Source organism: Cibotium barometz, chromosome 20 (genome assembly GCF_041138505.1).
Source record: "Cibotium barometz isolate CiBa-2024 chromosome 20, ASM4113850v1, whole genome shotgun sequence".
Classification (NCBI taxonomy): Eukaryota; Viridiplantae; Streptophyta; class Polypodiopsida; order Cyatheales; family Cibotiaceae; genus Cibotium; species Cibotium barometz.
In genome coordinates, this window is record NC_141065.1 from 4,021,197 (window position 1) to 4,047,694 (window position 26,498).

Sequence of the window (26,498 nt, forward strand, 5' to 3'; positions counted from 1 at the left end):
CCCTCCAAGTGAGTACACCTTGGAAAAAAACCCATGAGCATCAACAGTCTAAATACAAGCTTTTGCATGTTATCTGTCATTCAATTCAAGCACTCATAACTCGACTCAAGAGCTCCTACAACGGGATGGTACCACTTGTTCCCCTTTGAAATTGACACAAAATACAACCTCCCAAAGTGACTGAAAAGTCTTCTTACCTTCGACACTCATTCAACAGCTTTTATATTGTATTTGATAAAAATTTAGCATCGATGATCTCATCTTGTTGACCACATTTTCCAAGGGTGCAACAATGAACTTGAAAGGTTGCACCCCACCCATCAATCACCAACATAACTAAAATTCCTCTAAAATAAGAACTATTTTGAATTTGCATGTATGCATATACACGCAAGAACAGCCAAAATTGAGAAAGAAATGTTAAATGTTCACTAAACTTCACAGGAAACCATCATTGCCATGTTGCAAGCATGTTCCCCTAAAAAGAATCGGATGTGCATGAGGCCACGAGATTAAGGCTTGCTTTTGTCCAGCTACTGAATGTGTGATAATGATCCATTTCAATAAATTTTCAAAATTGTTAGTTCAAGGTTTCTTTGCTCTTCAGAGGTTCCCTTTCTTATCTTTTCTCTCTACTCACAGTTGTATTTAGGTAGGCATTGTTTCCTGTGTATTCAGATTTAGATAGTCAGCAACCAACTTTTCTCACTTGAATGTGGTGTGTAGATTCTGTGCGCCATATCGGCGTCCGGCCACTTTGAACAAGTGCTACCTCTTCTCCAGCTTTTAGCAATCCACGCTTCTGGAAAGAACCAGACATATTAGAGCAGGCAAGCCACCATTGCCATTGAATTGCAATGATGTGCCACCTCATTTTGAATCCCATTTACATGACCTTACCTGTAGAAGAGACAAGGCTTCAGTGAATGTCTTCTCTGCATCTTCGGAAAAAGACGTCATGACTGGCCGGATTCCATGATACAATGATAGCCTCTGTTGGACTTTCTTCCTGCAAGGGTCACACAGAATCTTACAGAGGCTGTGTGTGCACAAGCCCATGAAACCAAAACTTCTTAAAGGAATTGATACTTACTCGTTTGTGAAAGCAAACACTGTGCCAACAGGTCTATAATGACTGAGCAACATTGCCATAAATCCGCTCCTTGTGAAGACCAAAATCGATGTACCGAGTGTATTAGACATCATCGTAGCATGGAATGCAAACATTTCACTCATGTGTCTCTGCAAGCACACCATATTTCAAGTGCATAAGACAAAAAGGACCAAACCCGATGTATAAAGTATATTGGGTATCATTGTAAACATAGAAAACTCGCGTCTCTCAGCAAGTAAATAAGCCAGCAATGAAGGCTTTCATCAAACACCTTAAACGCTCTCCCAAGATTAGCAGGGGGTTTTTGGTTCCCCGACATTGTTGCCTCTGTGCGTAGGGCAACTGTGTGCATCACCTTCACAGCTTTCAAAGGATACCTGGGAGACAAAACAAAATTCATTAGCTACATTGCTAGATTCATGTTTCAGGCCTACCAGAGAGGAAGCATGTTATAAGCAAGTCACAGAGTGGTAGGAGAAACCTACTTTCCATGTGCAGTCTCTCCTGACAACATCACAGCATCAGCTCCTTCCCGCACTGCAATGGCAATGTCAGACACTTCTGCACGAGTAGGCGTCGGGTGATTGATCATGCTTTCAAGCATATTCGTGGCCACGATCACTGCCTTGCCTGCATTCCGGCACATTCTAATGATTTCTTCCTGGAAAAAAATAAACCGTATCAGAAAAGGACCTTTGTAAGCATGTAAAGGCTCCAGAACCCCTTCCCTCCACCCACACCCGACAAAACCTACCTGGAGTAAAGGAACCTCTTCTATTGGGAGCTCAGCACCAAGATCACCTCTGGCAACCATTGCCTGCATACATAAACCATCCAAACCTTAAAGAAGCATCCTCATAGACCCTACAAATCCAAAAAACAACAGACATATTTTACTTCATCATGTCCACGTGTTATTTTGAATTAGCATCACGATCATGGATCTAACGTCCATTTGTGAGTCCCTTTATCCTAAAAGGTGGACCTAGTCAAAGAGGTTAAGTATGTGGTACAAATAGTAGCCCAATTAAGAAGCTCAAGCACTACACAAGGACACCTCTCCTCGTCTATACTCTGTGTAAGGTTAAGCATGTGCCAATGTTCAGGAAAACATAGGTACAGCTTAGCCTAGAACTTGTTCAATTTAAAAAAAGCCTTCTCAAAATGATGAAAGAAAGAAGATTTCCTTAGATTTTTCAAGATTTAGTTATAATTAGAATAAAGTGCGAAGAAAAGCTTGTCCAGGCTCAGAAAAAATAATTTCCCAAACATTGGTGTGTGCTTTCCTAGAAAATCTAGACAAATCCTTCTATTTTTGTCGTGTGGTGTTGTATCTTTTGTGTTCACAACCCTTAAACGATTGTTGCAAGGCTATTTGTCCCTCATGAGAAAGAAAAGAAAGAAGAAGGTTTTATTAATGTCTATAAAGACCAAGCAGCAATGTGCAATGAATAGGCTAAAAGTCAAAACATGAAGAAAAAAAATGAAACACACACACACGTCCACTAAAGGCTTTGTGTATGTTACACACCATGTAGCGTGACAAAATGGAGTTATTATTTAGTAGTGTTAGGTCTCGATGAAGTACAAGCAGTTGAGGAGGTCAGGTCCCCAAGGTGCCATTGTGGGCAATCCACCAAGCCCGATCTGCTCCAAGCACGCTACCAAAGTTTGCTCACGAGTACTTTAATGTGGTTGACCATAGGTAATCAAGTAAACCATTGTTCGGGGTTAATTTAGTTTATGCTCGCACATTAAGTTGGCCCCGTGGTTGGGGCATTAATTATAAAATGCATGAAATGGCTAACATATCATTACCTGTAAGTCTTCTATGTTGCCAAGACACAAAACAATTATGACACGCAGGTCATTAGTGACAAACATGATATCAAGTTACCTCCAAGTACATGATGTGCACCTAGTGCACAGGCAAATAAAAAGTTGCCCACACCAACAGCAAGTTACAAGAGAGCCACCTAGTGATGCTTGACTCGTAGGAGGGTGTCCCCAACAAGTCACAATTTTCAAGAGAGCAAAGGATGTCAGAATATACAGCGGAGATGATGACCAGATCTGGGAACACGAGCAAAAGCAAAAACGCAGGCAGAAAAACAGCACAAGAGAGAGACAGATGTAGGCATGTAACTCTGCTCTATATACACAAGAAGATCCCGAGATATGATACAAATGAGGTATGGGGGCTGAGGACCTATATATACCCCCCTAGAGGGCAGTCGGCCAGCATAAGGAAAAGCCCACGACTGATAAAAAGGTCCACGACTGCATAAATGCAGTCGGCCAGCAATCTGGTGCCCAAAACTGATCAAAACCAGTCGGCCAGCAGCAAGAGTGCCCACGACTAATAAACATCCAATCTGCCAGCACTATACTGCTCTTGGCACCCTCTGGCAGCCCTCCCAAGCCTCAGAAAAATGGGAAAAAATAGGGGGAAAATGCGGAGAGTGGGGAAAAATGGGAAAACACCTCATAAGGGCGGGCACACCCACAACAAAGGCCCTGGTGTATAAAACTAGACAGGAGATGACTTCTAACACCCCCTCTCAGCTCCTGGCTGTGTAACCAACCACTGGGAGCTGGGGTGCCGCCTGAGCAAAGCCTGAGAGAGCGACTTCGTGAAGAGGTCCACCGTACTGTCCTCCGTCGAACAGAACTCCAGCAAGATGTCATCAGCAACAATCTGTTCACGAACAAAGTGCCTCTGGATGACCAAGGGTTCCTCCAGTGGAAGCCCAAACCTGCAATGTAACCTCCTCCTGCTCCGTAAAACTGCTCCTGGGGCATAAGTAGATCTCCTCGTGTCCGGATCTCCTCCCCAAACCGAGTCACTCCAACCGTGGAGTCGGACTCCATCCAACAATCCCCCTCCTGTGTACAAGAGTCCATGATCCTTCGCATGCCGCAGAAACCACAGGAAACGCAATCCTGCCTCCCAAAGAGACATCTGCAACCATGAGCTCAACCGCCTCATCAGGAAGCTCCCGTCCAATCTGGTGTCCATCAACCAGATCAATGAACCATACAGCTTCTGAGTCACAGAGACATCACACTGCTCACAAGGATCAACACCTGTTACGGTGCACAAGCAAGTCCTGGAAACCTGACGAAACCTGTCAACCACTCCCTCTGAATCCGGAACCACAAAGCCTGGAGAAACCACCTCCTTCTGCAGGTAAGCACCTGCCACCTGCCAGGCTTTCCGAAAGGTCCCCGTGGAAAGAACATCCTCAACTACTGGAAGTTCTATGTCCCGAACACTACGAGACATCAGAGCATAAGTGACCTGTTCAGCTTCCTCTGACTCACGAACACAAGAACTACCACCCTCAGTACTGGAAAGTTCCTGCCAACTGCTGCCATCTACTGGCAAGCTATCCACCACCTGGTCTCGGAAAGCCCGCACCTGCAGCGTATCCACACTTGAGTAGCCATTACCAGACTGCCACTCATCACAACCCTGAAGACCTGGGAGAGAGAGTGCTGAAAGCCTGTAGACTCCATTCTCCACACCACCTTCCCAAACCACTTGGCCTGTTGCTTTGTCCCGGAGAGCAACAAAATGCTCATCAAACTCCACCCGTACGCCAGTCTTGCAAACCTGATGCACTGACAACAGATGAAAACCAAGTGCCGGAACATACAACACCTGGGAGGAATGCTTCCCCCCTTTGCCATCGGGAACTATCTCCATCCTGCCCTCACTGTGAACTGGGATAGTGGACGTATCCCCAGTAAGAATATGACCAGAAAGCCTGCAGAGATCCTGTAAACCGGATCGGGAAGGAGTCATGTGCCTGGAAGCACCACCATCGAGAATCCACTCCCGAGTATCCGTTGCGGAGAGTCCTCCAATCTCCTCCCTGCCTGAAGAAAATGAAGCATCGGTGTCCATCACCTCCAGGTGCACAAAAGCCGGAGTCTTCATGATTGCTGAGGAGTCTTCACCCTTCTCGGTCTTCCGCTTGGGACACTGCCTCCAGTAGTGGCCTTTCTCGCCACAATCATTACAGGTCCTCTCTGCCTTCAGCTTCTCGCGGTCAGCGTCGGACTTCTTCTCAGAAGACTTCTCCGATGAAGCCTTCCCTTTGCTCGAATTACGGCCTTTCGACCGTTGGCCAGTAAAGGCCTCCGAACCTCCACCCTGAGGAGGGTTCGTGAATCGTTCCTCCTGGTCCAGGACCATGGGCACAAGCTCCTCCCACGTGATGATGCTGAGCCTGCCACCACTGGTAATCAAAGACGAGTAAAATGCTGAGTACGAAGAGGGCAAATGTGACAGCAACGTGATGGCCATGTCCTCTGACGATATCTCCTTCCCAGCTTGAAGAACTTCCTGCTGAAGAGCCTGCAGCTTGTTAATATGCTCCCGCATCGTCGACGACTTTGCAGGGCTCATAACCCGCATCTGTACTTCCAAGGAAATCCTCTTTATGAGCGATACCCTGTTGTAAAGTGAGGCCAAATGCTGCCATATACCTCTGGCCAGCGTCATGTGCTTTACATGATTGATTACCTGTGGTGTGCAGTTGAGGAAAATAAACGAACGGACCCTGGCGTTGACACAATCCCACATCTGTGTCTGGGCCTCCCGGTCCTTTCGGGTTGACGGTAACTCCCCTTCCTCTACTTCCGGCCGTGGAACACCAACAACGACAAAATCGGCGAGGTCGTAAGACTCCAAAACGGATTCCATCATCACCTTCAATATGCCGTAGTTGCTCCCGTCCAACTGACGGTCCACCGGGAACGTGGGGAGTGTCGGGATCTTCACATGTCTCTCGGCCATCTCAAACAGATCTGCCATAGCGGGGATGTACTCTGAAAAGGGTGGGTGGGTGGGAACAAAGAAGAACTGATACCTGCAAGTGGCTGTCCAGCAAATCAGCCCGCCTTCCTCTTGCTTCTCCTCTTCCCGATCAGCCCAAAACAGTCCACCAATCAGCCACAAAAAACAGCCCCCTCTTGCTCACACAAATCCCAAGACCTATCTAGAGCCTAGGCTCTGATACCATGTCAGAATATGCAGCGGAGATGATGACCAGATCTGGGAACACAAGAGCAAAAGCAAAAACGCAGGCAGAAAAACAGCACAAGAGAGAGACAGATGTAGGCGTGTAACTTTGCTCTATATACACAAGAAGATCCCGAGATATGATACAAATGAGGTATGGGGGCTGAGGACCTATATATACCCCCCTAGAGGGCAGTCGGCCAGCATAAGGAAAAGCCCACGACTGATAAAAAGGTCCACGACTGCATAAATGCAGTCGGCCAGCAATCTGGTGCCCAAAACTGATCAAAACCAGTCGGCCAGCAGCAAGAGTGCCCACGACTGATAAACATCCAGTCGGCCAGCACTATACTGCTCTTGGCACCCTCTGGCAGCCCTCCCAAGCCTCAGAAAAATGGAAAAAAATAGGGGAAAAATGCGGAGAGTGGGGAAAAATGGGAAAACACCTCATAAGGGCGGGCACACCCACAACAAAGGCCCTGGTGTATAAAACTAGACAGGAGATGACTTCTAACACCTCCTCTCAGCTCCTGGCTGTGTAACCAACCACTGGGAGCTGGGGTGCCGCCTGAGCAAAGCCTGAGAGAGCGACTTCGTGAAGAGGTCCACCGTACTGTCCTCCGTCGAACAGCACTCCAGCAAGATGTCATCAGCAACAATCTGTTCACGAACAAAGTGAGAATCCACTCCCGAGTATCCGTTGCGGAGAGTCCTCCAATCTCCTCCCTGCCTGAAGAAAATGAAGCATCGGTGTCCATCACCTCCAGGTGCACAAAAGCCGGAGTCTTCATGATTGCTGAGGAGTCTTCACCCTTCTCGGTCTTCCGCTTGGGACACTGCCTCCAGTAGTGGCCTTTCTCGCCACAATCATTACAGGTCCTCTCTGCCTTCAGCTTCTCGCGGTCAGCGTCGGACTTCTTCTCAGAAGACTTCTCCGATGAAGCCTTCCCTTTGCCCGAATTACGGCCTTTCGACCGTTGGCCAGTAAAGGCCTCCGAACCTCCACCCTAAGGAGGGTTCGTGAATCGTTCCTCCTGGTCCAGGACCATGGGCACAAGCTCCTCCCACGTGATGGTGCTGAGCCTGCCACTGGTAATCAAAGACGAGTAAAATGCTGAGTACGAAGAGGGCAAATGTGACAGCAACGTGATGGCCATGTCCTCTGACGATATCTCCTTCCCAGCTTGAAGAACTTCCTGCTGAAGAGCCTGCAGCTTGTTAATATGCTCCCGCATCGTCGACGACTTTGCAGGGCTCATAACCCGCATCTGTACTTCCAAGGAAATCCTCTTCATGGGCGATACCCTGTTGTAAAGTGAGGCCAAATGCTGCCATATACCTCTGGCCAGCGTCATGTGCTTTACATGATTGATTACCTGTGGTGTGCAGTTGAGGAAAATAAACGAACGGACCCTGGCGTTGACACAATCCCACATCTGTGTCTGGGCCTCCCGGTCCTTTCGGGTTGACGGTAACTCCCCTTCCTCTACTTCCGGCCGTGGAACACCAACAACGACAAAATCGGCGAGGTCGTAAGACTCCAAAACGGATTCCATCATCACCTTCCATATGCCGTAGTTGCTCCCGTCCAACTGACGGTCCACCGGGAACGTGGGGAGTGTCGGGATCTTCACATGTCTCTCGGCCATCTCGAACAGATCTGCCATAGCGGGGATGTACTCTGAAAAGGGTGGGTGGGTGGGAACAAAGAAGAACTGATACCTGCAAGTGGCTGTCCAGCAAATCAGCCCGCCTTCCTCTTGCTTCTCCTCTTCCCGATCAGCCCAAAACAGTCCACCACAAAAAACAGCCCCCTCTTGCTCACACAAATCCCAAGACCTATCTAGAGCCTAGGCTCTGATACCATGTCAGAATATGCAGCGGAGATGATGACCAGATCTGGGAACACAAGAGCAAAAGCAAAAACGCAGGCAGAAAAACAGCACAAGAGAGAGACAGATGTAGGCGTGTAACTCTGCTCTATATACACAAGAAGATCCCGAGATATGATACAAATGAGGTATGGGGGCTGAGGACCTATATATACCCCCCTAGAGGGCAGTCGGCCAGCATAAGGAAAAGCCCACGACTGATAAAAAGGTCCACGACTGCATAAATGCAGTCGGCCAGCAATCTGGTGCCCAAAACTGATCAAAACCAGTCGGCCAGCAGCAAGAGTGCCCACGACTGATAAACATCCAGTCGGCCAGCACTATACTGCTCTTGGCACCCTCTGGCAGCCCTCCCAAGCCTCAGAAAAATGGGAAAAAATAGGGAAAAAATGCGGAGAGTGGGGAAAAATGGGAAAACACCTCATAAGGGCGGGCACACCCACAACAAAGGCCCTGGTGTATAAAACTAGACAGGAGATGACTTCTAACAAGGGATTCATTGAAACCACCCCAAAGCGTTGTACTTTAGAACCATTTTCTTTTTTTCCAAGAAACTGCCGAAATGGCCAAGTACATGATCCATTCTCAATCATGGGAAACAAGAAAACGATAAGGGACAGAGTGGGGAAAGTCATGAGGGTGCCTCCATTTGCACCATGGACTGACATGGGGATATCATGTCTGGTAAAAACCCATACCCACTCAGGGGGAGGTGGGTCCTGGACCATAGTGAGCCACTCAAGAGGGATGAGGGAGTCGATGTTGAGGATGAGTCCGTCTTTGCCTTTGATCCCAGCTAGGCTTCTCTCCTGAGCCTCTGGTGGGGGCCGCCCAACAAGAGTCACCTAAAGGTGAGCCACTCTCCAAGAGATGTTGGGGTTTCAGAGCTCTCGTGTGTGTATTCACCGTGTATGTGAACCATTGTTTGTGTCCCTACTTGTGTGTGTGAACTGGGGCTTTTGTATAATCCATAATTTGCCTCACAATTTGACCTTTTTTGACAAAATTGAGAGCTCTAGCCCTGCAACTATGGTCCCATGGGCTACATCCACATCCTTCGGCGATGTACGAACCGGGTGCAACTATGGTCCCATTTTTTTTGCCGTTTGATGTGTGTTTTTGGGGCTCTTGCTTGCTTGCCTTGAGGCTTGAGGCTCTTGCTCTCCCTACTATCTATATAATAGGCCCTCCCCCAACCCCATCCTCATAAGTTCTCATTGCTCAACCCTCCCCTCACAAGTGCTCAAGTCTATCCTCTCCCTTGAGTCCCCTCTAGGCTCTCTCCCTCTTCCTCGAGGGCCAAGGCTCAAGCCTCCCCCTCAAGGCTCAAGCCTCTCCCTCTTCCTCAACTTTCAAGCCTCTAGGCTCTCCCTCTTGAGTCTTGAGTCTTCCTCAAGCCTCCCCCTCTTCCTCAAGCCTCTCCCTCCCTCTCCCTCTCTCTCCCTCTTCTTCAAGCCTCTCCCTACCTCTCCCTTTCCTTCTCCCGGGACCCTTCTCTCCTCTTTCATCATGAGAGAAAAGCATGAAGCATTTGCTTTGCATGCCATTACCCATGAGAAGAACGAGGGAAAGTTGGGGGCATGGAAGTGGACTTGCAAGTATTGTGGCAAGGCCTACACTAGTAGTGCCACTAGGCTTCTTGCACACCTCTCCAAGATGGGGGGGCAGATTGCACCTTGCAATGCACGATATGAGTCAAGCTAGACAGGTATATTGTTATGTAACATGTTAGACTTACATAACTTCCAATGTTTTATTATTTAGCCCCTAATCAATTATAAAACTTGTAGGTAAACGTCGACGAATTCAAGTTAACGGTGGACACTCTTAAAAGTGTCCACAAGGAGCGTAATGGAGAGGAGGAGGCCATATATGCAAATCTCTACAAAGAACTAGAGGAGATTGATAGACGAGTCTCTCGTACTCGTTGTGGCCGCCGAGCTAGAGGTGGAGTACAGGTTCGGCCTATTCTTACCTTTGGCTCTCGAGGCTCTGATCGCCCAGTTGCTACCTATGTAAGACATGGCTCTCGGAGCTCTACCTCCGCAGTGATTAGAGTTGAGGATGCTTCCATTGCAAACTCTTCTTCGGCAGTTCATGGTGAAATTAGGGAGCCCGAATATGATGATGAGAGCAACGTTCTTAGCGATGGGAATTTTGGTGGGAGCTCTAAGGTGTCCTCCTCTAGTGAGGATATTGAAGAGCCTAGCAATAGCTCTGAGTCCTGACTCCTAACATAGATGGTGACATAGACTTTTAGCCTCTATAGTCCTCTATGGGTTTTGTATTTTTGTACTTGCCCATGCGGCATGCCGACTTTTGTGGCTTTATATATATTCATGACTCTTTGACATGTCACTGTCAGAATGCACAGCGGAGATGATGACCAAATATGGGAACACGAGAGCAAACGCAATGCAAAAAACAGCAGCACAAGAGAGAGAGAGAGAGAGAGAGAGAGAGAGAGAGAGAGAGGCGTGTAACTCTGCTCTATATACACAAAGAAGATCCCGACAATGGCAAGGGGCCGTGGGGCCATTTTATATGGCCCCAAGCATGCAGTCGGCCTGCATCAGGGACAGCCGACTGGACACCAAAGGAGCCCACGACCTGCACACAACAGTTGACCAGCATAAACGGTCCACGACCTGTCTAGACCAGTCGGCCAGCTCCATAATGTGAACACAAATGTACTGATGCAGTCGGCCAGCAACTAGGTCCTCCTGCCATCACAGGGCAGCCTCCCATGCCAAGAAAAAAAGGAAAAAAATGGGAAAAAAATACGGGGAGTGAGGAAAAATGAGAAAACGCCTACAAGGGCGGGCACACCCACAACAAAGGCCCTGGTGTCAACATAAAGACAGGAGATGACTTCTAGCACCCCCTCTCAGCTCCTGGCTGTGAAACCAACCACAGGGAGCTGGGGTGCCGCCTGAGCAAATCCTGAGATAGCGACTTCGTGAAGAGGTCCACCGTACTATCCTCCGTCGAGCAGAACTCTAGCAAGATGTCATCAGCAACGATCTATTCACGAACAAAGTGTTGTGGGTGTGCCCGCCCTTGTATACACCCACAACAAAGGCCCTGGTGTCAACATAAAGATAGGAGATGACTTCTAACACCCCCTCTCAACTCCTGCCTGTGAAACCAACCACAGGGAGCTGGGTGCCGCCTGAGCAAATCCTGAGATAGTGACTTCGTGAAGAGGTCCACGATACTGTCCTCCGTCGAACAGAACTCTAGCAAGATGTCATCAACAACAATCTGTTCACGAACAAAGTGCCTCTGGATGACCATGGGTTCCTCCAGTGTGGAAGCCCAATCCTGCAATGCAACCTCTGCATCCTCACCACCTCACAAGCAGCCGGTACTCTGCCTCTATCAACGATAAGGCAAAAGATGACTGCCTCTTATTGCTCCATAAAACTGCTCCTGGGCTTGAAGTAGATCTCCTCGTGTCTGGATCTCCTCCCCAAACTGAGTCACTCCGTGGAGTCGGACTCCATCAATCAATCCCCCTCCTGTGTAAAAGAGTCCATGATCCTTCGCATGCCGCAGAAACCACAGGATACGCAATCCTGCCTCCCAAAGAGTCATCTGCAACCATGAGCTCAACTGCCTCATCAGGAAGCTCCCATCCAATCTGGAGTCCATCAACCAAATCAATGAACCAAAAGATGCTCACAAGGATCAACACCTGTTACGGTGCAAAGCCAAGTCCTAGAAACCTGCTGAAGACCACGCAAGGCCTTCTGAAACCTATCAACCACCCCCTCTGAATCCGAAACCACAAAACCTGGAGAATGCACCTCCTTCTGCAAGTAATCAACTGCCACCTGCCTAGCTTTCCGAGAGGTCCCCGTGGAAAGAACATCCTCATCTACAAGAGTTTCTTTGTCCTGAATACTGTGAGACATCAGAGCATAAGTTACCTCTTCAGTTTCCTCTAACTGACGAACACAAAAACCACCAACATTAGTACTGGAAAGTTCCTGCCAACTGTTGCCATCAACTGGCAAGCTATCCACCATCTGGTCCTGGAAAGCTTGCACCTGTAGCGTATCCACACTTAAGTGGCCATTACCAGATTGCCACTCATCACAAACCTAAGGACTTGGGAGAGAGAGTGCTGAAAGCTTGTAAACTCCATTCTCCACTCCGCCTTCCCAAACCACCTGGCCTGTTGCTTTGTCCCGGAGAGCAACAAAATGCTCATCAAACTACACCCGTACGCCAGTCTTGCAAACCTGATGCACTGACAACAGATGAAAACCAAGTGACGGAACATACAACACCTGGGAGGAATGCTTCCCCTCTCTACCATCGGGAACTATCTCCATCCTACCCTCACTGTGAACTGGGATAGTGGATGTATCCCCAGTAAGAATGTGACCAGAATACCTGCAGAGATCCTGTAAATCTGAACGGAAGAAGTCATGTGCCTAGAAGCACCACTGTCTAGAATCCACTCCCGAGTATCCGTTGCACAGAATCCTCCAACCTCCTCCCTGCCTGAAGAAAATGAAACATCGGTGTCCATCACCTCCAGGTGCACAAAAGCCGGAGTCTTCATGATTGCTGCTAAGGAATCTTCACCCTTCTCGGTCTTCCGCTTGGGACACTGCCTCCAATAGTGGCCTTTCTCGCCACAATCATTACCGGTCCTCTCTGTCTTTAGTTTCTCGCAGTCATCGACGGACTTCTTCTAAGAAGACTTCTCCGATGAAGCCTTCCCTTTGCCCATGTTATGGCCTTTCGACCGTTCGCCAGTTAAGGCCTCCGAGCCTCCACCCTGAGAAGGATTCGTGAATCGTTCCTCCTGGTCCAAGACCATGGGCACAAGCTCCTCCCACGTGATAGTGCTAAGGGTAATCAAAGACGAGTAAAATGCTGAGTACTGAGAGGGCAAATGCGACAGCAAAGTTATGGCCATGTCCTCTGACGATATCTCCTTCCCAACCTGAAGAACTTTCTGCTGAAGAGCCTGCAGCTTGTTAATATGCTCCCGCATCGTCAATGACTTTGCAAGGCTCATAACCCGCATCTGTACTTCCAAGGAAATCCTCTTCATGGGCGATACTCTATTGTAAAGAGAAGCCAAATGCTACCATATACCTCTGGCCAGTGTCATATGCTTTACATGATTGATTACCTACGGTGTGCAGTTGAGGAAGATAAACGAACGGACCCTGGCGTTGACACGATCCCACATCTGTGCCTGTGCTAACTCCCCTTCCTCTACTTCTAGCCGTGGAACCCCAACAACGATGAAATCAGCGAGGTCGTAAAACTCCTGAACAGATTCCATCATCACCTTCCATATGCCATAGTTGTTCCCGTCCACCGGAAACGTGGGGAGTGTAGGGATCTTCACATGCCTCTCGACCATTTCTAACAGATTCGCCATTGCAGGGATGTACTCTAAAAAAGAGTGGGTGGATGGGAACAAAGAAGAACTTACACCTGCAAGTGGTTGTCCAGCAAATCAGCCCGCCGTCCTCTTGCTTCTCCTCTTCCCAAACAGTCCCGTACATTCCACCAATCAGCAACCCAACAGTCCCCCTCTTGCTCACACAAATCCCAAGAACTATCTAGAGCCCATGGCTCTGATACCATGTCAGAATGCGCAGTGGAGATGATGACCAAATCTGGAAACACGAGCAAACGCAATGCAAAAAACAACAACACAAGAGAGAGAGAGATAGAGGCGTGTAACTCTGCTCTATATACACAAAGAAGATCCCGAAGTGATACTACAAATATGGCCCCAAGCATGCATGCAGTTGGCCTGCATCAGGGACAGTCGACTGGACACCAAAGGAGCCCACGACGTGCACACAGCAGTCGGCCAGCATAAAAGGTCCACGATCTGTCCAAACCAATCGGCCAGCTCCATAATGTGAACACAAACGTACTGATGCAGTCGGCCAGCAACTAGGTCCTCCTGCCATCACATAGGGCAGTCTCCCATGCCAAGAAAAAAAGGAAAAAAAATACGGAGAATGAGGAAAAATGAGAAAACACCTACAAGGGCAGGCACACCTACAACAAAGGCCCTCATTGAGTCTTGGTCAATCAATGAGCTCCCGTCCTGGATCTTCTGCCAAAATGGACCAAAATAACTATCAATCCTGCAAAGCCCTCTCAATGACTGAAATAAGTCAATAGAAATCTCGGTGAACGACAAAGTATTCGCCTCTCTAATTCAACTAAGCGCATCTGCGACACTATTCATGGACCCTTTTCGATAACGAATCTCAAAATCAAAATCTTGCATTAATTCAACCCATCAAGCTTTCCTTCCTCTCAAATCATCTGCATCACACACATACTTGATTAACTGATGATCAGTCTTCCTCTCAAACCCGAGGAAAGAACGAAGTTGTCTCACCGTTTGTGGTATAGGCCAAGCCAGGACCTTCTGAACTCGGTCATAATCAATGCTCAACCCATCTCAAGTAATCTTGTGTTTTGTCATAAAAAACTCACATTTACTTAATTTAGCATATAGTCGATTCTATCTTAAAATAGTTAAGACAATCGTGAGGTATCTAACGTGATCCTCAAGAGTACGACTATATATCAAAATATCATCCAGGAATACAACCACAAATTTTTCCAAATGTTCACGAAAAAGATCGTTCATCATTTACTGAAAAGTAACTGGAGCATTGGTTAATCCAAAAGATAAGACGAGAAACTCGTAATGGCCATACCTAGTTCGAAAGGCGGTTCTTTTGACATGCCTTTCATGAATACGTATCTGGTGATAGCCATTACGTAAATCTATCTTCGTGAAATATTTCGCTCCGGCTAATCGGTCAATCACGTCATCTGATCTAGGGAGAGGATAACGGTTATTAATTGTCAGCTTGTTCAATCTCTTGTAATCTATACACATTCTCCAGGCGTTGTCCTTCTCTCCAGGTGTTGTCCTTCTTTCTCCTAAGCAACACAGGTACACCCCAAGGTGATTTACTTGGACGGATCTGACCCATCCTCAAATAATCTGAGTTGTTCGGCCAACTCATCTTCCTCAGCTTGGCTCATCCTGTAAAGTGGAATACTAACAGGTTGAGCACCAGGGATCAGGTCAATACGATGATCTATTACCCTTTCAGGTGATAAGCTTGATGGCAGTTCCTTAGGAAATACATCTTGAAACAAATCAAGTATCTTCTTTAATTCTTTGCTTTCAAACACACTTAATTCATTAACATCCATAGTAGGTATGAGAAATAAAGAAAGTGGAATCAAGACACAATAGAAATCAGTATACAAAGAAGAATCCATTATATTACCAAAATCAACTATATGTACAAGAGGTCCCTGAGAGGGATGTATACAATCACCTAAGATACTATACCGGGTGTTCCTATGTTCAAAAGAAAAAGTATGACTAGACCAATCTATCTGGACTTGAAGAGTCTTAAACTACTCAATCCCTAATAACAAGTCTACATGCTCTAGATGCATAACATAGCACTCCAGAAGATCTTCGTAGTCCTGAATCCGGATTGGTAGCTTTTCCACCTTTCGATCCCATACTTGCCGACCCGCAGGTAGACGTACCTCGTAGGTATGATCGCTAGGTGTTATGTCAAGACCCAATTTCTGCACAAGTTTGTTATTAACAAAATTGTGTGAGCTGCTAGGATCTAGAAGCATGTGAATTCTATGGCCATTCACTTCTCCATAAACTCGGAGAAGATCATACCAAGCGTCCACTATCTCTTTGGTACACTACTTTTGCTCGCCCCCAAACTGTTCCGGATTATTATTGGGACCTAAAGCAGATGCCAAAGTATCCATACCCGAAAGAGTAGATAGGGTAGTGGTCAACAAAGAGATGGAGTTCTGTAAAGCCTACATCTGCGCGACGACTTGTGCTTTACGTTCAGAGAAAGAAGCTTCGAAAGCAACTTTAAACTCTTGGAAATCAGATTTTGAAACAAAATCGTATAAAAGATCGCCATCGGCGGCTTCCATAGTTGGCAGGTCTTCACGTTCAGAAATGGGCTCCAACTCAAATTCTTGGGTCGACATCTTGAAGAGGGCAAGGCGAGAGAAAAGATTTATCTTGCAGAAGGAAGAGTGCTAAAGAACTTGAGATCTAAGAGATGTGTGGCAAGAAGCCCACTTTAGGGGTATTTTATAAGTCCCCCTAAAAGCACTTTGATTTTTTTGTAAGGCCTTTGTGTTTTTTTTTTAAATGCTAGATGGCTTTTATAATAGCCACATATAAGGCTTGTAAAAACCACACTATAAAAAACAAAAGCCACAAGTTTTTTTTTTTACGCTCTTTAATTTGTTTTAAACCCCACGCTGCACGTTCTAAAGAAACAAAAAGCAACGTGCGTTAAAAAAAAAACGAAAAGCGCTGGTTGCCAAGTTCGCCTACCTGCGTGTCAGCATGCGCGTACGGGCCCGACTGCGAGCATGTACCACCTGCCTACGTGCATCAATTGGAGTGCCGCCTGTCCGCTTATTCTCGCCCATATGCGCACGCCACCTACCTACCTGTGTGTACCAACCTACACACGTTCACCGCTTGTCAACGTGTGTATTACCTGCTGGCTGGTGCAGCGTTCATACTGCTGGCCTCTTCATACAAGTGGGCTGCACAGCAACCATACAAGCGCTACACAGCTACGGCCGGCGACCCTCCGTCCCACATGACATTGTCCGGACGGAGTTTGTTGCACCTCCTATGCTAGTAGAGGCCCTCTTCCAGACGATCTGCTTCATAGAGAGGATCGGAGATATGCCATCAGATCGACTCACATAGAGCTTTTGAGGCGTCCAGGCAGCTCGCACACAGTGGAGATAGGAGATCATGGTATTCACAAATGATACAGTGGCTCACTCGTGACTCAGCATGGTCTCGACATAGATCACCTGCCACCTTTCCAGTATGATAATACATGCACCACACATCCAGCTCTCTCAGAGTGAGAGGAACAGAGTCCTTCAGCAGGATTTATGGCAACGATACACTCAAGAGACTTGGATTACACCCAATCAGCCTCTACCGCCGAAGATGCTATACTACAGAGATCAGTTTATGCGTATCTCAGGAGATGGATTCATACAGAGACCTAGAAATATGGATATGTACATGCCTCACAGTGCCCGAGTGGCGATTGGCCAGCTCAGAGTGTTATCACACCAACTTGAGATTGAGGTAGGTAGGGCAACACGGATCCCCATAGCAGAGAGGATATGCAAACTATGGCAGGAGAAGGTTGAGAGTGAGGAGCATTATTTATGCAGATGCAGAGCATATAGTGTCATTAGAGAGAGATATACCACCATCTTCAGTGGACATCCCTCACTCCGCCAGATCATGGAGTCCGCAGACCAACGCACATTTGGCCAGTTCTTGCTAGACACACAGCGCCACAGAGACTGCTACGGACTCATACCACAGGGAGAGGTGGGCGACAGCTCCAGCTCACTGATTTCTTCCATAGATCTATCCCAGTGCCTACCCTGACACAAGAGGGGGTTACACTTCAGTGCGCTGCGATTCTCCGAGCCAGACGGAGACCGAGAGCGCTAGGCTACCAAACCCCCAGACTACATCAGAGGGAGATCACAGAGATACGGGCTCAACATCAACACCATATCCAGGAGCGGCTAGCTCACTTACACTCACACCCAGAGATCATGCTCCGAGGTATTTTTGCCTTGCCATCACCTATGTATCACATATTACACCCCCATTATGGTACTGGTTGGAGCTAGACAGATCTGCATTGCATTCTTGTATACCCTACGCATATAGGTTGCATACTGAGCCACTAGCAGTAGTGCTCCATCCATCACACCCCCCCACTAGCTCAGTACTTTCATACTTTATTTCATGTTCATTTTGTCCTTTTTTTTCTGGACATCCAGAAGACATTGACAATTGTACATTGATTTCTCATAGGTCGAGTTCGGCCTCTAGTATACGTTAATACAGCTTTCTTTCTTCTTTCTTTCTTTCTCTCTTACAAAAACACAACCGACTCGCTTTTTCTTTTTTATCTCTTAAACTGTTCATACAGTTGAAAACACCTAAGCCCTCTTCTTGCAAAGCAAACAACCCATACTAGACCAAAACCTTCTTCACGGGTCCCTACGATGCAAAAGCAACATGCTGAATTTAAAAAAACAACAGTATGAACAGAAAAACAGCAATCTTCTCGAACTCGTACCTTTTCATAGACCTCATCTTCTCTACCTACCGACTTGCTCGTTCTCAAGGCTCGCTCTGATACCACTGTCAAATCCCCATAGGATCACCTCGTAGAACGCTCCTGGTACAAGACTCGAAACCTGCAAACAAACCAAACAAACATGAAGGGGGTGCAGGCCTGACTCACCTCCCAACCTTGACAACCGTGGGCAAGCCCACAAGTCTTGGCTGTCCCCACCGAGCCACGAGCTGAGCTAACTAGACGGACGTACCAACCAATCTCTACCTCATGACGTCCCATACCGCCACGAAGCTACCCTCGCGGGCCTCGAGACTGCTGCCGGCCTTCGACTGCATGAAGCAGGTGCACGTCTGCACTAGATCCAGGCTCCTGACCATAGAGCTCTCACAAAGACACGCAAGACTCTATATGAACTAATGACTAACCTTGGCCACCCTTTTATAAGCTCTTGGCCGGCGTCCACACTTGGACGCCCGCCCGTCCATACTTGGGTGCCCGCCCATTAGTCTATCCCTAACTCAACTCGCCAATCAGCCTACCTAGCTCCAAGCTTCCCCAAACCTCGAAGCTAGTCTTGTGTGCGTGTAGCACACGGTAGATACACACTGTGCACATGACACTGCCTTGGATTGTAGCACATGAAAGTGCTCTTCTGTAGAGATATATGCACAAGTCCTATGACTCACGCACACATGATAGTTGCTTTGTTTCACTGCTGAAATTTGAGAGAATGAGATGATTTGAGAAGGGACTAAGGGGCGCCATGACATGAATAGCGGGTGGCTTGTTTTCCCCTGTCCATGACATGCTGAAAATCACTTTTCCACACGTGGCTGGTGGATCTTGTTTGCTGCCCAACAGGGCCGAGTGGGCTATATAGGCTCGCTTGGCCACTATTCCGAGGGGACCAAGGCTGTCCCCTTTTGTGGCTCTTGGGCAACCCTTGTGGGTGCCCTATTATGGCAGGCCTAAGGCTAGTCAAAGCCTATGAAACCTTCATGCTTCTACAATGCTTCTACCCTAGCATGACTGGTCATGGCATATCACAAATAAATCCTAAAAAGGTTCTATCAATGCACAAATGTTACAAATGTAGCACTACTGATACAAGCTAGAATTACCTTCTAACGTGCGAGTTCATCTAGTTTTCATGTAAATAGACTCTCGGAGAAACTTGGGACTGAAGATAATATAGTTACTCCTTAGGAGCTTGTTGATGTTAAGGACTTGTCCTTTGTCCCAGATGAGCCGGAGGTCATGATTGACTTTACAAAGAGGCAACTTAGGAATAAGTTGATCCCCTGAATGCAAAAAGATAGGGTGGCAGAGGACTCAACCTGGGAGACAATGGCTAGGTGAAACATCAACTTAATTTAGAAGTCAATGTCTGAGGAGGGAAAGTATTACGTAACTACTACTTATCCTCAAGATTAGGGCCTAATCTGGAAGGGCTAGGGGAGGCCTCACATCAAGAAAAGTAGGTGGATACACGTGGCAAATACATGTGAATTGGCTATTTATGACTTGATGGTTATTTATAGCAACAAATATCACTATATAAGTGAGGCATGGGTTATTATCATGAAAGACTAATAGTTAGTATGTCCCTAGACCAAAGTAGTCATACTCCTGCCATGGACATGGTAGATCACAATGCACATATAGTCTTGCCGAGGGCCTGCACATGCAGGCTCTGGTGGTGTGGGACGCCAAGGTTGATTTGGCATGGATCTCTGGGAGTGAGCTTTAGCCCCTGGCTCGGGGGAGGTTTGCGGATGCGGACTATGGTTGGGTGGTGAGCTTGCATGCACCCTTCTATGTTGTTTGTACTAACCTTGTGTTTAGCTTGTGATTTAGGTAAGGAACTTCCAGGGTTGATCTTGGATTCAAGGTAAGCAAACTTGGAAAGAAGCTTAGTGAGCTCATTTCAAGTGTGCTCCTTGTAATGAATCTTTTTGGCATAAGTTCCGTCTCTAATGGAATGAGGCAAGTTTCTACTATGACTCTCTGATGGTTTTCTGTTGAGCTAGGGCTATGTGTGAATTGTTTGATAAGGAAGAAGGCAAAACTATATACCTAGATGAATCCAGGAACATGTCCAAATTCACCTTTTAGGAACGTGCATGTTATATACTCGTGGTAGTCAACGCACAAGACTATATAACTATGAACTCCATTATGCATAGTATGGACTAGATACTACGACATCTCCACTAACGTCATCAGTGCCCAATAGTGGGTGTAGAAATCTATATCAAGATATGCACACACACACTCCACACACACACACACACACGAGCATATATTCACACAAAGCCCTTCGTATTGAGTTTCTGTCAAACCTCCGGAGATGCAAAGCAGACTCAGCCATAATGAAGCCTAGCACTAAGGGAAGTAGCAAATAGAAAGAATTAGTACAGCAAATAAGTAGTTGATAGGGCAAATGCACCGCTAAAGATAGAAAGAATAAGCACAATATCAACTGGCCGCAACTCGGACGTAAACTTCTCAATGTGAAATCTAAATGTCCACTACTACGGCTGCATTATATACCTAGATGAATCCAAGAACATGCCCAAATTCACCTTTTAGGAACATGCATGTTATATACTCATGGTAGTCAACCCACAAGACTATATAACTATCAACTCCATTATGCATAGTATGGACTAGATACCCACTAACGTATCAATGCCCAATAGTGGGTGGAGAACTCTGTATCAAGATATGCTCTCTCACACACGCACTCCACACACACACACACACACTATGGACAACATATGGAGAATAGAAACTATGTTCCTTGGTACTTGGTTTCAAGTCATGCTTCAAAAAACCACGGAGTACGGCTCTTCTAAAATCCCAACTTGGTGACCTTTTGCTCAAGCCAAGGTTGAGGATAACTTACCCCATCTGAAGCATCAATGATAGAATGTAGGTTGGGGATAGAATCTGCACTCTCTATCTTCACAATCACATGAATGTCAGCACCACAGCCTGCAATGTGCGCACAAGAACTGGGCTCAAAAACGCATGTATCATTAAAAAAAAATCCCCACTCCTCTTTTATTTATTGCTTCAACAATAGCAAGAGAATCATAAAGAGCTGAAAAGGTGCAACAGCCTTTACTTTTGAGATACGCCTTTAACTCATGCACCACTTGTGCATCCTTGACAAAAGAGACTGCATAAAAGTCCACTTCATTTTCCACTCCAAATTTGATGTCCTCCCAATCTTTCTCTGCACACCAAGTGCAAAAGTATGAGATAGAAGCAAATAAGCTGACATCATTGCTTGTCCATATCCAAAAATACATTTCCCTTGAGCTTTTAAGGGAAGAACATTTGCTAGATTCAGCTTAATCTTTAAGGCATCCAATGAACCCTCGACATCCAATGGGGCACAAAGATTTGACACTCAAGATTGCATATCACATATTTTTGAAATCATAAAATTAGGTGTAGAGAACCTCCATTATGATACCAAAGTCTATCAGACATCCTCGCCCACTTTCTCAGGCCACACACACACCACATTCACTTAATAGAACAGCCTTGGTAAGGGGTAAAATAACATGTAATGGAGCCTTCAAACTGTAAAGACATGCATGCAGTATATGGTACCCAGGACCTGCATTTAGGTGTGAGGGTACCTAATGCATGATCTCATACCAATGGGAAATCGTTTTAGCTATCAAGGATGAGTGCAAAGCCTCTATCGCGAGGCATTGCTAAGCCTCTTGGAACACTAATCCAGATGCATTGGCATGTCAAAGTTGATCTAGAGGCACAACATGTCCTTTCTAAAGGAGGAAATTTGTAACATTCAAAGCTTTGAACAATTTTTTGAGCATATAAAAAGAGAGCTACATTGAAATTTAATCCTCAAAATAATCAAGATTTAATCCATTAAATATTATATGGTTTCTTTTCCAAAAAACAAGAAACAATCACCCGTAATGGAGGGCAATGTTGCACTTTTTCCTCGAACATTGAGATGTCTACGCGATTTCAATTCTCCACCATCAACCACTTCACACAAAACTGAATCGGCAGTTTTAGACTTGACCAGCAAAGACATCATTCCTCCTGCAACAAGAACCAAAGATTAAAAAATAGTTTTTGCTCCTGATAAACAAAGGATGGCAAAAATCCAGGTTATGATGATATAATTCTTGCAAAAAAAAAAGCCATCAAACAAAAATAACATACCATCCACAAGCAAAGTGTCGCCTTTCTCTACATCGCTGACAAAGTCATCGTAGTTCACGCTAACACTATTCTCTGTTCCAACTCCCCTCTTGATTGTGAAGGTGAAACCTTGTCCTTTCACGAGCTTCAAGGGTTGTGGCAAGTCCCCACTTCTTACCTCGGGACCCTGGAGGGAAAAGTAGAGAGCTGGGCTAAGAAGTGCTTCATGATTTCGTGATTAGCTACAAAAGATCTAGTTGTCATATTTAAAAAAATGTTATTCAGGTGAGGTAGAAAACTTAGTGAGAGATTATTCAACGATACTCTTAGTTTCACCTTTGTATCCAGCATGATAGCTATCACATTTTCCGGTGACCGCGCATTGTAATCCCTCACAAGATCAATCACTTTCTTATGAGAGTTGTGATCTCCATGTGACATGTTGAGCCGTGCAACATTCATACCCGTCTCTGCAAGCTTCCAAATCATCTCCTGAGTGGCAGAGGAAGGCCCAATGGTGCAGACAATCTTGGTCTTACGTTGGAAAGTTGGTTTCATCCACATTCCCCTGGCTTGCCCCAAGGACATCAGTTGCTCAGCAGAAAAATATTCATCTTCCTGCACCACCCCGTAAGCATGTGAGAGCTCTGCCATAAGACCCTAGGAAATGTCAGATCTAGTGAGCTGCATCAGCATCAGCACACTGAATAAGCACCCAAAAGGTTCTTTATCTTGGAAAACAACTAGTTATGTCAAATGGCATACAAAGACTCGGCGTATAATTCAACAACTTGTTAAGATATATGAATGCTTTAATAAGTAGAGCCAGAATCTCTTGAGGGGGATTAGCATCCTTAAGAAAAGTCTGCATGCAAAAGTACGTGATTCGACAAACATGAAACATAAGGGCTTGTTTGACATGGCTCCTGTAAGCTCTTAAAAGTTAAGAGGCCTAGAAGTTGTTTCATATGGCTCCTCTTAGCTTTTAAAGGGGCATGCAACTAAGATGGATAATGGACAGAATTCATGCTGACATTACAGCCCATATTAGCTTATATCAAGATCGAATCCGTCTTACAACAAGTCAACAAAGGAACTCAATCAAGGAGAGACCCTCCCGAATTCTCAAACCGGGTGACAGATTATGGACAAAATGCTGCTTGTATGAAGCGGGCCACCGTGTATGGAACCCAAATCAAAGGACCTACTTCGGTCTTCAATACCAGGTTGGCCGACAGATTAAAGAACCCAAGTCAGTAAAATGAGCTACCTGGTTGCAGAATGAGGAACCCGTTACCCAAGTCGGCCAAATGAAGTATTTGGTTGGCTGGCATGAGCAGAAAATGTGACAGGTTGTCTGGAAATGGGTAATTTGTTTCCGATGGGTGACGGACTAAAGAACCCACATCAGAAAGATGGACAGCAAAGGACACATCAGAAAAACTGGCGACAGCAGAAAACTGGCCACGGAGGAGTTAATTAAGGGGCAACGAAGGAGTAATTAAGGAACCCACATCAGAAAAAATGAGTTATTAGGGAACCCACATCAGAAAACCAATTCACATCAGAAAAACTGCCGACAAGAGCACATCAGGAAAATAAAATGGCAACAAAGTGCTGAAAACTCGTATTATAGGGACCCTAGTCAGAAAGCGGTGAAAAGCTCTGGTTGAGTTGAGCAAAAGTGAGGAGAACTTTGGTGGATCGGCTTTTGTTACCGCGAGGTGATCGGATGGGAGGCCCAAGGCTATTCCTCGCGCACCGTCTTCAGGCGAGACCGGGACTAGCTCGGCCTGCAGCCTCACGCTAGTCGCCTGCACCACCATCACTTCTGCTTTTTCTTCGGCTCCTGATTGGAGAGGAAACGCGCAATGCAGGTTGCCTTCTGGCTTCAGTAATCGCATGCGCAGAGAAGCCCCGCTGCAGAGCGACAAATGGCTCCCTGCATGTGATGCATGAGCAGAAACAGAAGATGGGCAAGAGAAAGAAGAGCAAGAAGTAGAAGAAGCAGGGGCCATGATGTGGGTGAGAGCTGCAGCAGCCATGGCTGTGGCAAAAATGAGAGAACGAAAGCAGAGAGAGAGGGAAGAGGGGGTGTTTCCTCAAAGTGTTTGGTGGGCGGGTATCTAGTGCAGTGCAAAGAGTTTTAGGTGGGTTTGCGCAGTTTGGGCAGAATTTGTAGTTCGAAGAAGCGACAACAAGAGAGCGAGCGAGCGATGCGTCCCAAGCACATTTGGACGCTAAATGCAAGGCCTCTCTCGGTTTTGCACCCTCCCCAACTCCAGACCTACATGCATGCATTGAAAGCTCTTCCACGAGGGGCCAGACACGCGCATTGTATTGCAGCAAATGGGTGCACTCAAATTGTGGTCACTCCATATTTTATATATGGGTCCCAATTTAGGTGTACTAGTATTGGACCTGCGCTTTGCTGCGCGGCAAGTAGAGTTCCAAAAAAAATAGACTCAGTTTTTCCAATTTAGGTCATGTTTTAAGTAAACACAATACATTATTTCAAGTGATTTCATATATACATATCTCAAAATAACATCCATGTCTCGTAGATTTATGGCGAAAACAAAAATATCATAGTAATGTAGCATACGAAGATGCAAAAAAGGACCAATATTACATATTCTCAAAATGCACCACAAAATACGTATTGTCAGTCAGTAATGTCAGAATCAACAAATTGAATTCTTCTCTTGTGAGAAGGATCATTCAATTGTCTCCTCATCACAATACGCTCTCTATTGTAAAGCGGTGATCCATCCCGCACATACTCTACTATCGATGAATCCAAAGAACCTGCACAAACGAAACAACGATAAATCAAATCTCAAAAGGACCTGCACATAACGACACATCGATAAATAAAATCTCAAAAAATCTTATAATAGAAAAACATAATCAAAATTACCTCGTACAATAGAACATCGAGTGGATGGTACATGACGAGCTCTAGTATAAAACCCATAACAAATACCAATGGTCATGATGGATGTAAGAAACAACCACTCATCGAGTACTGAATACCCCTCAAATGATGCAAAGTATCTGTCCATCTCTCTCCAAAACAAATAGACACCCCACTCCTCATCAGGAACACCGATCCCGTACATCTCGATGCCTTCGTCGACAACTCTTACCATAAACGTATCAATGTCATGCAATATCCTAAAATCAAAGCATAACAAATAGGCTATACAATTATTTATATATAGGTTCAAAAAATATTCATACAATGCCTAACAATTACACTTATACTTACCCATCCCTATAAGCATCAATCATAATCCCTGCTACGTGACCTGCAATAATAGAAGCTGACCATAGCGGTGGCTCTGTACAGATAGACATCAATATAGAGTGTCATGTTCCATACTTTGTAATCAAGAAAAGTTATGCAAATATAGAGAATAACTCACCTACTATCCTCGACAAAGGCATGTCCAATGTAAAGGTAATCTTAGACATGTCTGTCAAAACATAAACAACAAAAATAGGTACTTTTACCATGGACAAATATGTATAAAAAAAGGAATCACAACAAAATTAATCAAATTGCAGAACTTAAATAAGAAACCTGACTTGTCACTCTAAAGTCATCAAGATCTCCTTATAAATAATATTGTTTGTTGTAGGTGTATAACTTTGAAGATCATCAAATGAACACTCCACATTAGCGTTATCCTCAAGTAACACCTTCACAGCATGAGGAGACCGTGCTCGTGACAACGCGACATACAATTGCCCCCATGAGTAAACACTGGAGTCACCAAATACAACCCCAAGACATTTAGGGTTTGACCTTGTGATTTGTTTATTGACATGCCAAATGCCAGCCGCACGGGAAACTGTCTCCGCCTCATGGTGAATGGTAGTTGGGCCTCGCTGCATATAAAGGTAATCCGTGGAAAAAATACTCTTTCACCAACTTTAGTACCAGTGATGATTTCAGTCTCCAAGACTTTAGAGTGAAAGGCCTTACATATCATCCGTGTACCATTACAGAGTCCACGTCTTGGATCCAAGTTACGAAGCAAAATAACAGGAGCTTCTAACTT

At 45.9% G+C, this 26,498-nt stretch overlaps 1 protein-coding gene across 1 annotated transcript; it reads right to left on the reverse strand.

Moving 5' to 3' along the window:
* Positions 1–406: 406 nt before the first annotated feature.
* On the reverse strand, positions 407–24,687 carry LOC147627464 (pyruvate kinase isozyme G, chloroplastic-like). Its single transcript, XM_086814361.1, has 12 exons — positions 24,150–24,687; positions 22,768–23,049; positions 22,453–22,618; positions 22,195–22,329; positions 21,371–21,481; positions 21,149–21,237; positions 1,869–1,931; positions 1,600–1,775; positions 1,386–1,491; positions 1,094–1,242; positions 901–1,009; positions 407–802 (listed from the first exon to the last, which is right to left on the reverse strand). The coding sequence occupies exons 1-12, from the start codon at positions 24,474–24,476 to the stop codon at positions 689–691; spliced, it is 1,827 nt and encodes a 608-aa protein (XP_086670487.1). The 5' UTR covers positions 24,477–24,687; the 3' UTR covers positions 407–688.
* Positions 24,688–26,498: the final 1,811 nt, after the last annotated feature.

Bases quoted from the DNA above. Each gene is read 5' to 3' on its own strand.
- LOC147627464 (XM_086814361.1), bottom strand. From the start codon at position 24,476: ATGGCTGCTGCAGCTCTCACCCACATCATGGCCCCTGCTTCTTCTACT. The intron at 22,619-22,767 runs GTGAAACTAAGA...TTTTCCCTCCAG, and splicing joins CTATCATGCTGGATACAAAG to GGTCCCGAGGTAAGAAGTGG. The intron at 1,010-1,093 runs GTAAGTATCAAT...TGACCCTTGCAG, and splicing joins GTGTTTGCTTTCACAAACGA to GAAGAAAGTCCAACAGAGGC.